Source organism: Octopus bimaculoides, chromosome 19 (assembly GCF_046866305.1).
Source record: "Octopus bimaculoides isolate indiv1 chromosome 19, ASM4686630v1, whole genome shotgun sequence".
In the NCBI taxonomy this organism is placed as follows: Eukaryota; Metazoa; Mollusca; class Cephalopoda; order Octopoda; family Octopodidae; genus Octopus; species Octopus bimaculoides.
In genome coordinates, this window is record NC_142946.1 from 22,579,205 (window position 1) to 22,595,659 (window position 16,455).

Sequence of the window (16,455 nt, forward strand, 5' to 3'; positions counted from 1 at the left end):
ATGTATGTGTATAAAAATAAACCTACATCTTAGTAAGTAAAATACAGAACAGTCAACAGCATGACAAAGACATAAAGATACGAAATAAATCATATTGAAAAAATCGTCAAAAATACGATGAAATATTTAATTATATCACATTTTGTCTCGCCGTTCGATTTCAGTAATAAAATTTTACGAATATTTATCGCAGAAAACAGATGGCTAACGTAATTAATGCTGCAGAACAGGAAGTTAGTGTTATGGGAAGGCGGTGTTTACTAAATAAAGCACTTTCATTTGTTTATTGCGTTGTGTAGGACAAGGTCGCGCGTTAGACGTGTTCATGCTAAAATTACTTTAGCGATTTGCGGCAGTTCTACAGATCTTGTCATCATGGATATGATTTACGGAATTAGTAATGCAGTCGTTTCGCTGCTTCCCAAACAGAGTGTTGTTGCTGAACAAGTGAAAGAAGTAATGTTATCAAATGCTCCTGGAACTAATTTTGTTCGGTTGGCCGGCATCTCTGGTGCTTTAGCTGTTGGGATGGCGGCTATCGGGGCACATGGTAAGTAGTTATCCTCGTAGTAAACACTTATTTAGTATTTCTAGTGGATATAAATGTTTGTCGTCTATAATCTTCGAATGACTACTAATATCACAAGTTGCTGAAACGACGTTAATTTTCACCATTCAGCGGTCGGATCGGAATGTGTCTCACCTTGTATTGTTCCATCAGTATGGTGCTATATCTCACACAGTTGTAATTTTGGTAGTAGTTTTTTTTAGCTTATATATATATATACATAGTAATAAGCCTTTCACTTTTTTCTATTTAAAGGGTTTTTAATTCGATATTTACATGCTATTATTTATAACTTTGTGTTTCGAGATCCACTGTCCCCCCACCCACCGTCAAAAAAAAAAAAGAAAACACAAAAAGAAAACTATATAAAATCTGTTTTCCTTGCTGGCATTATTTCGATAGCCCATTTCGCTGATCATCTCAAACCCGATCTACTTTAACTCAAGTACACAATGTATTATATCCACTGTTGATAACGTCCATGTCGTACATAGTTAAATTACATGCAGCATTTATCATCCATCTGTATCATAAATCCGTTACAGTGCTGTTGTCTCTGCGTATGTTAGCTATTTTGATAATCCGAGTCACACAGCTGGCATACTTTTAATTTGCTTTTTGATATTTTTGAAGTAACATCTTTCTTTTAATGGTTTCAGTCATTGAACTGGCCCTGGTAGGGCTTCACCTTTGAGGGTTTTAATCAATTGTATCAATCTGGTAATTATTTTAGCTTCCTTGACAGAGTTGGCCAAGCGCAAAAGTACATAACTGGGATGAAACCACAAGGTATTTTTGGCTCAAAACATCAATTTTGCCATCTCTCACCAACACACACTCACATGTATATACGTGTGTGTGTATGTATCATCATCATTATCATCATCGTTTAACGTCCGCTTTCGATGCTAGCATGGGTTGGACGATTTGACTGAGGACTGGCAAGCCAGAAGGCTGCACCAGGCTCCAATCTGATCTGGCAGAGTTTCTACAGCTGGATGCCCTTCCTAACGCCAACCACTCCGAGAGTGTAGTGGGTGCTTTTACGTGCCACCGGCACGAGGGCCAGTCACACAGTACTGGCAACGGCCACGCTCAAAAAGGTGTTTTTTACGTGCCACCTGCACAGGAGCCAGTCCAGTGGCACTGGCAACGACCACGCTCGAATGATTTTCTAACATGCTTCCAGCACAAGTGCTACACACACATATATACATACATGTATGTTTGTATATATATCTATATACACATGGTCTGATCAATGAGTATCTGGACTGTTGCCATAGTAATGAAGCTAAAGTATGCATAGTGAAGCTGTTTGGCACAGATTGACCTTGAACTCTACTGTGTATGCACACTAAGTTTTAATGTTCTAGCTCACTTCCACTGTTTACAGCAGTGCTTGGAAGGATGGTGTGTAGCATATGATCATCACATTGATCATGACAGAGAAAGCTGAGCAGAGAATCTGCATTAAATTTTGCCAAAAGCTTGGCGGTACCTGCTCAGAGGCCTACACAAAGTTTTCATTGTTCTCGACACAATCAAGGAGATCTTGTGCAAGTAAAACCTGAGTGTCTTTTAGGGCAGCTGAAAGCAGTTTTGGCACAAACTTGGCAGACACACGTCTCATACCCAAATCGTCAGTGATAACTGAACCGTAACTAATCTGTACATCCTCTGATAACTCATGGATGGTGATTTGAAGATTTTCCCTCACAGCTGCAGGCACATCTGGGATGTATTTCTCAGTTCTGCTGGTTACGGGTCTCTCAGAACATTCGTCAATATTGATATTTTCTTGGCCATCTTGGAAACGTCTGAACCACTCATACACAATTGTGCAGCTCATACACTCCTCTCCATACCCTCTCTACAACTTTGCATCAGCATCTGAGTAGGTATTGCCAGGACAGCTTTCTCTATCATGGTCAATACAATGATCACACACTACACACCTTCCATCCAATCACTGCTGTAAACAGCAGAAGTGAGCTGGAATGTTAAAATTCAGTGCACAAGCACAACAGAGTTCAAGGTCAATGTTTGCATAGTAGCTTCACTCTGCATGCTTTAGCTTTGTCACTATGGCAACAGTCTGGATACTTATTGATCAGATCTCATATATATATATATATATATTCCACAATGTAACCTCGTGGATATCGTTGGCGATTTTTTTCTTCCTCCGTCTTCCCTTCTTTGGACTCTCCTATGTTTCTGACGAAGAGCTCCACGCGAAACGTCAAATTCTCTTTCTTTCCTTTCCCAAGCGTCCAATAACACAATCTGTATCATGTCCTCGCGTTGTTGTTTTTTGTTGTTTTTTTGTCATTTTTCTTTTTTGAACTTATATATGTAGAAATATATATTGGTATGTTGGTGCAAACAGGAAAAATAGGACTCAAGATATGAGTACCTGTATATTTTTATTAATATTTAGCAATATGCATGTACATACATATGTATATATATATATTTATATATGTTATTCTTTTTGTTTTATTCTGGAATAAATCTGAGTGAGTGGTTAGAGCATTGGGCTCACAGTCATGGGGTACTGATTCCTAGACTGAGCTGTGTGTTGTGTTCTTGAACAAGACACTTTATTTCATGTTGCTCCAGTTCACTCAGCTGTAGAAATGAGTTGTGATGTCACTGGTGCCAAGCTGTATTGGTTTTTGCCTTTCCCTTGGATAACATCGGTGGTTGTGGAGAGGGGAGGTTGGTATGCATGGGCAACTGCTGGTCTTCCATACAACCTTGCCTGGGCTTGTGCCTTGAGGGGAACTTTCTTGGTACAATCCCATGGTCATTCATGATGGAAAGGGGTCTTTACCCTTCTACATTATATATATATATATATATATATATATATATATATATATATAATGTATGTACGCGTGTTGGTCAGGGATGCCTGAATTGGTGTTTTGAACAAAAAATAACTTGCGGTTTCTTCTTATATTATTTTTGTTGCTTGACCTGTGATTGGCATTAGAAAGAGCATCCAGCCATAGAAACCAAGCCAAATCAGATTGGAACCTGGTGCAGCTTACCAGTTTTCAGTCAAACTGCTCAATCCATGCTAACATGGAAAATGGACATTAAATGATGATGATGGTGATGATATGTATACACATACACATTCCATACATATGTAGGTATAGTAGAGAGAGAGAAAATTATAGAGGTATCAAACTGTTTGTCCATGCTATGAAAGTCATTAAAAGGATCATTGCATAATTAATCAGGAATTGATGTAGGTTTGAGAAAATGCAGTTTGTCTTCGTGTCGGAGAGAGTATCACAGATGTAATCTTATAAGTAAGACAACTCACTTAGCAGAGTGTAAACCACTATACTTGGAATTTGTTGAGCTGGGGAAGGCCTGCAAAATGTTAGAAAGAAATGAAGCCAGCATCCTCTGATGGATGTGTGATGTTAGTATGCATGAATGCCAGAGTACACATGAGCTGAGAGAGAAACTGGGTAAGTGGGATCAGATGTGGTGGGCAGGAGAGAGAGTTATGCTGATATGGACAGAAAGATATGAAAAGTGCTCAAAGTAAATGGAACCTGTCGAAAAGGGAAGCAAAGGAAGACTTGGGACAAAGTAGTGAAAACTGATCTGAAGATGCTGCATCTCACTGAGGAGGTGACAAGGGATCATGTGTTAATGATACATGGTGCTGCAGAAGGACCAACAATCCATGGCAAAACTTGCCCCAACATGAGGGCAGTGTTTAAAGACTGGGATACTTTTGTTCCTGCCAAGATTACAATCTGCTTCCCGTGTCACCTTGCATCCGATCCCTTTCTCTTCTACCTACCACTCACTCTTCTCATTTGTAGCCCCCATTTTCCATCTCCCCATTACATGTGCTGACTGCATCATTCTCTTCCTTCTTGGCCACTTTTATTGCCACCCATCAGCTACTCTTTAGCTTATTCACCTTTTTCCCCTCCATGCAATCACATCCCTTCTGATTACACCTCAAAGAATCCTGTCCTCAACATCATAGTCCTGATCCTCCCACCCTCTCATTCTGATCCTTCTGATGTCACCACTCTCGCTTCTAACTCTGTCTCTGGCTATGCTCCTTTCACCCCTTTCTGGCCATGCTGCTTCGCTGCTCCTTTTCATATTCCTCCCTTTTTCTTAGTCTACATATCTTATATTATTGAATATTCTCATCATTTCCTATGCACAAGGCACCTCCCCTACCACCAAATCCTGTGCTGGTTCCACAATAGAAAGCTGCTAAATTGTATCAATTCTAGAATGAATACTTAGCATGATAACCTATCTAGAGCCACTGCCATGAAAAAAATGCACCCTGTAAACATCAAAAAGCAGAGAAAGTGAAGCTGTGGGGTCCCTGTAATCCTTTCTCACTGAGAACTATTCAACCAGACTAGTGTTGATACCATGAGGAAATGCACCCTGTTCACTCAGAAGAGTGGCTGGTGAAAGGAAAGACATCAAACTGTAGAACCAGCAGCAATACTGACATATCATCATCATCATTTAACATCAGCTTTCTATGTTAGCATGGGTTATTCGGTTTATCTGGGACTGGTAAGCCAGATAGCTGCATCAGGTTCCAGTCTAATTTAGCATGGTTTCTATGGCTGGGTGCCCTTCCTAATGCAAACCACTCCAAGAATGTAATGGGTGCTTTTTATGTGCTACCAGCACAAGTGTCATTTACATGAAACTGGCAGTGGTCATGATTATGATTTCACAGATGCTATTTACATGATACTGGCAATGACCACAACTACAATTTCATTTGGCTTCATGAGTCTTCTCAAGCACTGCATATTGCCAAAGACCTTGGGCACTTGTCACCACCTCCATGAGGCCCAGTATTCGAAGACCACCTCGTCCCGTGTTTTTCTGGGTCTATCTCTTCCACAGTTAGAGATCAGCACTTCCTTACTCAGCTGTCATCATCCATACACATCACCCAACCATACTAGCACAGTTGTCTCTTTTGCATACCACATCTCATACCTCTTATGCCCAGTTTTTCTCTCAAGATATTTACACTCTGTTGTACATGCACACTGACATTTCACATCCAGCAAAGCATACTAACTTCATTTCTTTCAAGCCTTTGCATATTCTCTGTGGTCAAAGCCCATGTTTCACTGTTGTGTAGCATGGCTATTCGCACACAGGCATCATACAGTCTGCCTTTTACTCTGAGGGAAAGGCCCTTTGTTACCAACAGAGGTAGAAGCTCTCTGAACTTTGCCCAGCCTATTCTTATTATAGCAGGAAGGCTCTTGGAGCATCCAGCTCCACTGTTGACTTGGTCATCTTCATAACAGATGCTATCAACTACTTCTAGGTATTCCCCTATATCTATCTATCTATCTATCTATCTATCTATCTATCTATATATATATATATATATATATATATATATATATATATATATATATATATATATATATATGTTTATATATATATATATATATATATATATATGTTTATATATATATATATATCTATATATATATGTTTATATATATATATATATATATATATATATATATATGTTTATATATATATATATATATATATATGTTTATATATGTTTATATATATATATATATGTTTATATATATATATATATATATATGTTTATATATATATATATTCCGTATTCCCGAGCGTCATACTAATATATACTTTTGTTATTTACACCACCTGTCCTCGTCTGTTGTTATTTTTTGTATATTCTCCTATATATATATATATATATATATATATATGGGAGAGTTTACGAAAAAAACAACAGACGAGGACAGGTGGTGTAAACGACAAAAGGATGTATTAGTTTAACGCTCGGGAATAGAGAAAGTCTTTAACGTTTCGAGCTATGCTCTTCAACAGAAAGAATAAGGAGAAAACCACGGAGAAAAAAAAATTTGAATGTCGTGTATATATATATGTATATATATATATATAGTTCAAAAAAACAATAACAAAAAAACAAAAAAGTGAGGACGTGATATGGATAGTATTATTGGATGCTCAGGAAAGGAAAGAGGTATATATATATATATATATATTTATATTCTTACATATGTATGCTTTGCAGCATTTCACCTATCTATGTTCTAAGGCAGTGAGCTGACGGAGTTGTTTGCATGCTGGGTAAAATGCTTAGTGGCATTTCATCCATTTTTACATTCTGAGTTCAAATTCTGTTAAAGTTGACTTTGGCTTTCATCCTTTCAAGCTTGAGAAATAAGTACCACTTGAGCACTGGGGTTGATGTAATCGACTTACCAGCTCCCCAAAAATTGCTGGCGTTGTGCCAAAATTTGAAACCAATATATCAGACAAGTGGCAAATTGAGCTGGTCAGTAGTGCTCCATTTACCTTAACATCCTGGATTTAGTGCCCTTCAACTTCCACTTGTTTTGTCCTATGAAGAATAGTCTTTAGGGACAATAATTTGATGACGTAGATGAGATAAAAGTGGCTGTAAAGAAGATGTATGCAATAGTACACACCTGAATTTTTGTCAAAGAGGATTTGGGAGGCTTGTGTATAGTGATCAAGTCTACAGATTTGATGTTGTTATCATCACCATTATTTAACATCTGTCTACTTCACTGGCATGGGTTGAATGGTTTGAGAAGATTTGACAAGTCAAAGGACTGAAATTGAGTTCCAGTGTTTGCATTTGGCATGGTTTCTGTGGTTGGGATGCCTTTCTTTAATGCCAGACATTAATTCAAAGGACTACTTACAAGAGATTTTTGTGTTAATAATGTTTGTTTTCACACTTTTACTACTAGCACTCTCACAGCGAGCTGTTGTGTGCTCTGTAGGCAAGAACAGACCAAGACTTTATAACCATTGCAGTAGTTGATCAGTAGACATTGAGAGTATAATGTGTGTCCTCCTATTTTAGGTGATGCCATGGAGCACCTAATCAGCATTGGATGGCTTGACACATCTGAATTCATCTGTCATTTTATTTTTGTTTACACATTTTATTTTTCACTTCACTGACTGTCCAGAAATCACTCTCCCATCAAACAAGCTTGTGGAGTTTTGCCAATTTCATTGCCAATAGCCTAACTATACACAGGTTTACTTGGATACTTAATCCTTTAGTATTTAAACCTGCCATGACTGGCCCAAAAGTTCTGCTTGTTTTATGTTTGAACCAGCCAGATCTGATTTCTCACACCTACCCTACAATGTCATTCTAAGAATAAGAAATCCAATCATCAAAATCTTGACGCTATAAGACAATGCATGATTACTTTCAAACAATCTGAATAAACAAACATTATGTTTTGATAAAGTAATCTGAATGCTAAGGGGCTAACCTAGTTTTTGTAGATGCTACATCAAAGAAGCTTAATTGAGATCTTGCTCACAATAACAAAAGATGTATTAGGTACTAATGTTCGATATGATATTCAGATATTATCACTAAATATAATATTGATTTATTTTTCCAGTTATTCATGCAAAGAGTAAAAATACAGAATTAAAACAAGTGAGTGATATTTTTGATTCATTTTTTAATTCTATATGTTGTAACTATACATAGAAATATTCTGTAAAAAAAAAAAGAAGTCTACAGAACTATGAAGATATAAATGAAATTTGTTTATACTGAGTGAGAGTTTAATTAGAGTATACACTCAGTCAATGTGTATGGTTATAAGTAAACCGTCAGTGTTTTATGGTCTTTTTATGATGATGGATGAGATGGATTTATTACACTGTATTTTTTCCGTGCAAGTTAGTCTGATGTCATCTCTGAGAAGCTAGTATTTTAAGATATGACTTTACTACTTTTCCAAAGTCTATCTTTCTTTTACCACCTGTTCTGCAGTTTTTCACTCCTTTATCTTACATTATCATCCTGTGCTCTTATAGATATAAAGCAACACCTTCTATAATACTACCTCTTCACTACTACTAATAAACACAATTCAAAGCCATTACACACATTACAGATGTAAAGTTTTACACTAATCAACAGCAGTCATTTGACCTGTTAAAACTAGCCATTAAATTTCTCTCAAATCATGATATAAGGAATACACTGGATTATGTAGTCCTAGATAAATAAAAAGAGATGGTATAATCATATTGACACTTTCGATCGTAGGCCTGCTCTATTAGAATGATTCTAACGCTAAACTATTATCACCTTTAATTGCAATCGTGCATCTATCACATAGTGAAGACTCTTACAAAAGCTAGATTTCCTTTTTAGAGCCTGAAAATTCAGTTCTGAACAGTTGTTCACTGTAACCCTAGGTAGTCATTATTCATTGTATCAAAGTACCATTCTCATATCTTCCTAATACCAACTACTCCACAGAGTATACTAGGTTCTTTTTTCATGGCACTAGCTCTAGTGAGGTCACCATCTGCAATTATGCTTTCTTAATTGAATTTGCAAAACGAGTAAGCATTTGATAGACAAGTCTTCCCCGACTATTTTCACTGACGCTAAGTGTATTTTACCATCTATTACTGCTGCTGCAGCAGTTTAAAATTGCTGACTGTATGCACATCATCCAACTAAACCAATCATGATCTCAATCTCTCTCAGTTCACTCTCAACTGTCTTTAAGAAAGGAAGGAAGGAACTATTGGATCATCAAACCTAGATAGACAAAAAGACAAGGCATCAAGGTCCAAATATGGTTATTGATGTGCACTTTCAAGACTAACCTGGGATGAAACAACAACAACTACAACATAATGTCATTATACCAATCTATCTTTCTTCTGTCTCATTGACTCTTTAAATTACACCTAAGAATTGCAAAACACTCCTTCTCAACCAATAGTAACATATTGGAATTTAAACTGGGCATTAATTAATCATCCTCACTTAATTATCCTTATTCTACTCTGCATCATATTTGTTATTTAACATCCCTTTTTCCAGGCTGGCATGGATTGGACATTGTGACATGAACTTGCAAGCCAGAGCACCAATGTCTGCTTTGACATGTTTCTACAGCTGGATACTCTTCCTAATGCCAACCACCCCACAGAATGTACTGGGTTCCTTAAGGACAGCTCCCTGAACTGAGCGGGGTATAGTATTGAGGAATATGAAAAATGATAGAGGGACAGGAGCAAGTGTCTTGTTGAAGAGGTGAATACATGGCTTCCCATCTGGAATGAGAAAGAGAGAGAGAGAGAGAGAGAGAGAGAGAGAGAGAGAGAGAGAGAGAGAGATGTAAGGTCAAGGAACAAGGTGAATATGAGAGACAGAATAGGACAGAAGAATAGTGAAGGTGGGTGAGTAACCTAGAGTGGAATTAGTCTGACAGGTGATTAAACATGGGACAATGTCTCATTTACTCAGACTTAATAAACTGTGTACCATTGTAGGAATCTCCCATGTATTCATTGGTCATTATCATTGATATTCAGTTCTTTTCTCACTTTTATTTTACAACAAGTATATTCTGTTTATATTTTAGGTCTTTGACACAGGAAACAGTATGCATCTGCTTCATTCAGTGGCTTTGTTGACTGTACCTTTAACAAGACGACCTAATCTTGTAAGTAAATATTAATTTGTCACTTTGTTCTCTAAAGCAATATTTTAAATCTTGAATGTCTCATTCATTTTTATATTCCTCAACCGGTTTGTATTGTTTTTGACCAAACATCGAATATTAGAATGCGATTTTGCACTAATTATGGTCTTAGAATATACTGGTATGTGTGTATGTGTGGCAGAAGTGTTAAAGCTGCTCCCTCTACTGAAGGGGATTGGCCTGCAAGAGTCCTGTGCTGGTGCCACATAAAAAGCTCCCTTAGCATTCTGTTATTGAACATTGATTTGTTCATGTCTTTTTTCTCTGGATGTCTACTATATCAGGATTTTAACCGACATAGATCTATGCAGGATTGCACCTAAGGACTTATGCTCTTGTTTCTACAACTCTAACAAGTTGAACTATGAACTTTTATGCTTCTTTTTTCTTCTTTCTTTCCAACTCCTTATTCTTTTACTCCTTTCCTCTATGTCGTCATCTCATTAATATATACCATTCTCATTTTCCTTATTTTTCCCTATTTGTCTCTGATGACGGAATATCCCATACTCAGGGATATTCCAGAAATAGCTGTAAGTCTGAATTTTTTTCCAATAATAATACTGTATACGGCTTGAGATGTTTGCCTTGCCTTAATGTTTATTGTCCTCTTTAACAATTATATATTCGTTGCATCGGAAATCTGCAATGACTCCATAACTACCATCTTGGCTATAACCTTGGAGCCCTAGTAATCCGTTACAGCACTTACCTAGTGTACCTAATCATTTAGCTCACCTGTGAACTAAACCTCCATATTTTGTATATCATCGTCATTCATCATCATCATCATTTAACGTCTGCTTTCCATTCTGGCATGGGTTGGACAGTTTGACTGAGGACTGGTGAGCCAGAGGCTGCACCAGGCTCAATCTGATCTGGCAGAGTTTCTACAGCTGGATGCCCTTCCTAACGCCAACCACTCCGAGAGTGTTAGTGGCTGCTTTTACACGCCACCAGCATGCGGGCCAGTCAGGAAGTTCTGGCAATGACCACACTCAAAAGGTGTTTTTTACGTGCTACCTGCACAGGAGCCAGTTTGGTGGCACTGGCAACGACCACGCTCGAATATTGTTTTTCACGTGCCGGTAAGGCAATGCTGGTAATGATCATGCTCGAATGGTGCCACCAGCATGGGAGCCAATCTGTGGCCCTGGCAATGATCATGCTCGGATGTGCTTTTAACGTTCCACTGGCACTAGTGCCAATCAGGCGGTTCCGTCATTGACCACGTCAGCGATTTTGATTTGCCTCAATAGGTCTTTGCAAGCAAAGTTCATTTTCCAATGAATGAGGGGTACTCATAAGTGGGCTGGTTACACCCACTGGCATAGGCTATGGGCTATGGTCTCACTTGGCTTGTCGGGTCTTCTGATGCACAGCATATCTCCAAAGGTCTTGGTCACTAGTCATTGCCTCAGTAAGGCCCAATGTTCGAAGGTCGTGCTTCACCATCTCTTTCCTGGGTCTACCTCTTCCACAGGTTTCCTCAACTGCTAGGGTATGACACTTTTTCACACAACCATCCTCATTCATTCGCAACACATGACCAATACCATTATATATATATATATGTATATGTATGTAAATGTGTGTGTGTATATATATATATATATATATATGTGTGTGTGTGTGTGTATGTATACACACACACACACACACACACACACACACACACACACACACATACATATATATATATATATATATATATATATATATATATATATATATATATATATATATATGTATGTATGTATATCTAATATAATAAATGCAAAAACCAATTTCTGTGTGTCAGTGTGTCACACTTAGATCCTCTCTCTCACTATTCAATGACACTCCTACTGTTCCTCATGATGGGGTGAGAGTAATAGTAGGCATAGAGACAGTGAGGGTGGTGGCAAAGACAGAAAGAGACAAAGAAATTTAGGGAGAGCTGATTATGTTTTATTAAAAGTAGCAGTGTTGAGGGAGTGATAATAAAATAGAGAGAAAGAGTGGGTATGTGAGAGAAAGAGGGAGATGATGTACAACTTTGTTTAACCATGTCTCTGACAAAAATTCCTGTTGCCAACATACTGAACACTATCATTTTTGTTTTATGTTTTGCTTTCTTTAATATATACCCCCCCCCACACACACACACGCACACACACAATACACTTTAATTAAAATAAAGTTTCCCCAAAATTAAACATATCTAATATAATAAATGTCAGTGTGTTGCAGTTTTTCAACTTTAATAAATCCTTTCTACTGGAAGCACAAGGCTTCAAATTTTGGGGAAAAGGATTAAGTTCATTACATCAACCCCGGTACATAACTGGTACTAATTTTATCGACTCTGGAAGGATGAAAAGCAAAGTCGACCTTGGTGGAATTCAAACTCAAAACCTAACAGCAGACAAAATACCGCTAAGCATTTTGCCTGGCATGCTAATGATTCTGCCAGCTCGCTGCCTTAATATAATATAATAATATAATATTATATAATAAATGTGAATGTCAGTGTGTCACACATTTTCAACTTTACTCCTAGAGGCCATAGCACCACATATCATACTATTTTGGATACAAACACCAACATATACACACACACACATATATCATCATCGTCATCATCGTTTAACGTCCGCTTTCCATGCTAGCATGGGTTGGACGATTTGACTGAGGACTGGTGAAACCGGATGGCAACACCAGGCTTATATATATATATATATATATATATATAACGACGGGCTTCTTTCAGTTTCCGTCTACCAAATCCACTCATAAGGCTTTGGTCGGCCCGAGGCTATAGTAGAAGACACTTGCCCAAGGTGCCACGCAGTGGGACTGAACCCGGAAGCATGTGGTTTGTAAGCAAGCTACTTACCACACAGCCACTCCTACGCCTAGACAAATTTTGTTGAGTGATGTGTAGTCTAGACAAGTGATTGTAATCTAGACAAATTTTGTTGAGTGACAGTAAAAAGTGTTTGAAGTGCTAGATGTGATGGTGACATGAAATAGGAAGTTAGGTCTGAAGGTATTAGGTCTGATATGAAATGACACAAATGATACTAGATCCCCCATTGATGAGTATTCACTTGTTTGATCAACTGGATGGCCTACTCTTCAAATTTATGTTAACATGTTGCATCTCAAGTGTCATTTCTCTTTGTGTCCCAGGGTCCCAATATGACATCTTAATTAATATCGATGTGAGTACCATGATATTTTCACTATACCATATGTGAAGCAAAGATCACATACAGAAGTAACAATGACAATTCAATGCCAACAAGACCTAGGAGAGGAAAGTCTCAAGAAAATATGATAGGCCACACTTTGAGACAGTCCCGTAATAATGGAGAAAAGTTATTGATGGTCTATGCTCTACAGGGGACAAAGGTCATAAGTGAGGTCTTCTGCTATGAACTACTTTTGCTACCATGGAACAGTCATCGTCATTTAACATCTGTTTTCCATGCTGGCATGGATTGGATGCTGTGACAGGAGTTGGCCAAGTGGATAACTGTACCAGACTCCAATTGTCTGTTTTGGCATGGTTTCTATGGCTGGATGCCTTTCCTAACACCGTCCACTTTACACAATGTACTTGGTGTTATTGTATGTGGCATCAGCATGGGTGCTTTTTACATAGCACCAAAAGGGTTGCTTTTTGCATACCACCAGCACCCATGAGCTTGCATGATAAGGACCTCTTGGCTGTAAGAAAGGGAGTGGGGCTCATGACTGTAAAGAACATGCTTGTATGTATGTATGGTCATGATTTTTACTTAGCTTGATGTGTCTTCTCAAGCACAGCTAACCACCAGAAATTTTGGTCCCTTGTCATCTCCTCAGTGAGGCCCAACATCTAAAGATCCTTTCTCTGTGTCTACCCCTTCCACAGGTTCCCTCCACAGTCAGCACTTCTTTACACAACTGTCCTCATCCGTACATACCATGTGACCATACCAGTGCAGTCTTCACTCTTGCACACCATAACTGATGCCTCTTATACCCAATTTTTCTCTTAAATCATTTACAGTCTGTTGTATGTGCATACTGACATTATCTATCTAGTAGAGAATACTAGTTTCATTTCTTTCAAGCCTTCACATGTCCTCTGTAGTCACAGCCCATGTTTTACTGCTATGTAGTATAGTTGCATATACACAAGCATCATACAATCTGCCTTTCACTCTCAGGCAGAGAGGCCCTTTGTTACCAAGAAAGGTTATAACTCTCTGATCTTAGCCCAGCCTATTCTTATTCTAGCAAATATGCTTTCAGAACTTCCTCCTCTACTACTAACTTGGTCACCCAAGTTACAGAAGCTGTCTACTACTTCTAAGGATATCCCTTGGACATTTGAGGAAGTCTGTTCTCTGTACATTTAAAATGTGAATGGTGATGATGAGAACAAATATCATATCAGTATATTAACCTTTAGCATGCTGTTAGTACATCATGTTGCCATATGAGTTTTCTCCTCTCTCAATGCAACACAATATACCTGCTGCTACAAGGGGGAAAACTTGTATGGCAACATGAGGCACCTAAGCATGCTAAAGGTTCATGTAAAAGTTATTGTTTTTGTTTTAATTTTTGTTTTTAGCTTGTAGCATTTTAATGACATTTTTATTTTTCTTTGAAATTTTCAGACTGGTTACTTGCTCACAACTGGAATGTTGCTGTTTTCAGGCACTTGTTACTACCATGCATTAACTGATGATAAAAGACTGCGGATATTCACACCCTATGGTGGAATGTTTCTTATTCTGGGTTGGATTATCATAGCAGCCTAATTAAAAAAATCGACTATTAGAGAAAATAATCCCTAGTATTCCAAGAGAACTGTAAGAGTCAATTCTGTGGAAAAAAAAAAAAAATGAAATGAGATATGCTGAATAAAATTAAATTTGATGTTTTAGGTGGTGTCTTTCATCGAACTTTGATAAAGAGTACTTTCGAAAGTATTAGATATCTCCCGTTATATACATTTATCTACTTTTAGAGAAACTTGCTTCTCTGGCTGAACATTATCCTCATATGTTTATATTTTGTAACTTCTTTTCGCATTTTTAACATAAAAAATGAAAACGGAAAAATAATTAACTGAAATAATTCTTATTTAATCATGAACGTTATTGATATTTTCTTACAGGAAAATTTTTGTTTAAATAAAAATTAAAAAAATAACTAATATTATAAACTGTTTGTTTTTATTTAAATTCTAATATGTCTGCGAGACTGAGTTTTTGTTTGGTTGATTAGTTAGTTGGTAATACTGGCAATTCTGTAAGTGCGTTGAAGAAAAGAAATAAGAATGAAGTGAAATCAATGAATAATCTCGGACAAAGATTTAATGTTTGTCAGATTTTATGGAAGTCCACACAACTACATGAATATAGAGCTTAATGTTAAGAGACAGACAGACCAGAAGCTGACCTGGAGTAGTGAGGGCTTTTCATTGTTGAGGTTGCAAATGGCATTGTAAGGACTTTGACAATTGTAACTGATTGATTGATTAACCAAATGAATAGTGGTACAATTGACTAGTTAATTGGTTAACCAACTGACAAATAATAAAGAAGTGAAATAGAACTGGTACATGTGTTTATTATTAGCATAAAGATTATCTCAAAATACAAAAAAAGATATTGGAAACTTGACATTTTCATCTTTTCTAGAATATTTTGCAACTTAGAATAGTTTTGACTGAGAATCAAAACTGTTGTTCTTTTTGCTCAACATTTTGTAAAATCAATATAAAATTGGCTGAAGAGTGGCTAACTCTTATGAGAATGAGTTTGACTATAACTTAAATTGGTGTATGATTACCACACGAGGACCATAACCTGGTTCTAAAATCACGTAAGACAGATTAATTTTATTCTTTCTGAGAATATATTTTAATAGAGGGAAGTCCAATGAAACTCTATGTAGCAGCCCCTCTGTGTCACTCATTCAAAGTGATATACTATTGATATTAAAGTCTGAAACTTAGAGACCAAACATTCCTTTGTGCAATGGTTGGTTGGAAGGTAGTAAGGAAAAGTACTGAATTGACTTGCATTTTTACCTAATATGTGTCCTGCTAAAATCTACATTATCCTCCTCTTTCCTGACACCTCACCATCATGATGAAAGATGACAACTATTATCTTATTACTAGTATCTCCTCTCCAAGTAACTCCAGAGTATTCCATGCAGGATGACAAAATCCTCCTTGGTAACTTGAATTCCAAAGTCTGGTAGTTTTATTGCATGAGAAATATTATA

The 16,455-nt window shown here is 37.3% G+C and overlaps 1 protein-coding gene across 1 annotated transcript; it reads left to right on the forward strand.

The window, feature by feature from the left end:
• Nucleotides 1-229: 229 nt before the first annotated feature.
• On the forward strand, nt 230-15,385 carry LOC106871650 (transmembrane protein 256 homolog). The gene is made up of 4 exons (XM_014918234.3): nt 230-550; nt 8,065-8,102; nt 10,060-10,140; nt 14,835-15,385. The coding sequence occupies exons 1-4, from the start codon at nt 376-378 to the stop codon at nt 14,976-14,978; spliced, it is 438 nt and encodes a 145-aa protein (XP_014773720.1). The 5' UTR covers nt 230-375; the 3' UTR covers nt 14,979-15,385.
• The last annotated feature ends 1,070 nt before the right edge of the window (nt 15,386-16,455 follow it).

Excerpts from the sequence above, each read along its gene's own strand:
- LOC106871650 (XM_014918234.3), top strand. The coding sequence starts at position 376 with ATGGATATGATTTACGGAATTAGTAATGCAGTCGTTTCGCTGCTTCCC. Across the intron at positions 8,103-10,059 it reads AAAATACAGAATTAAAACAA|GTCTTTGACACAGGAAACAG; the intron begins GTGAGTGATATT and ends TTTATATTTTAG. Across the intron at positions 10,141-14,834 it reads TAACAAGACGACCTAATCTT|ACTGGTTACTTGCTCACAAC; the intron begins GTAAGTAAATAT and ends TGAAATTTTCAG.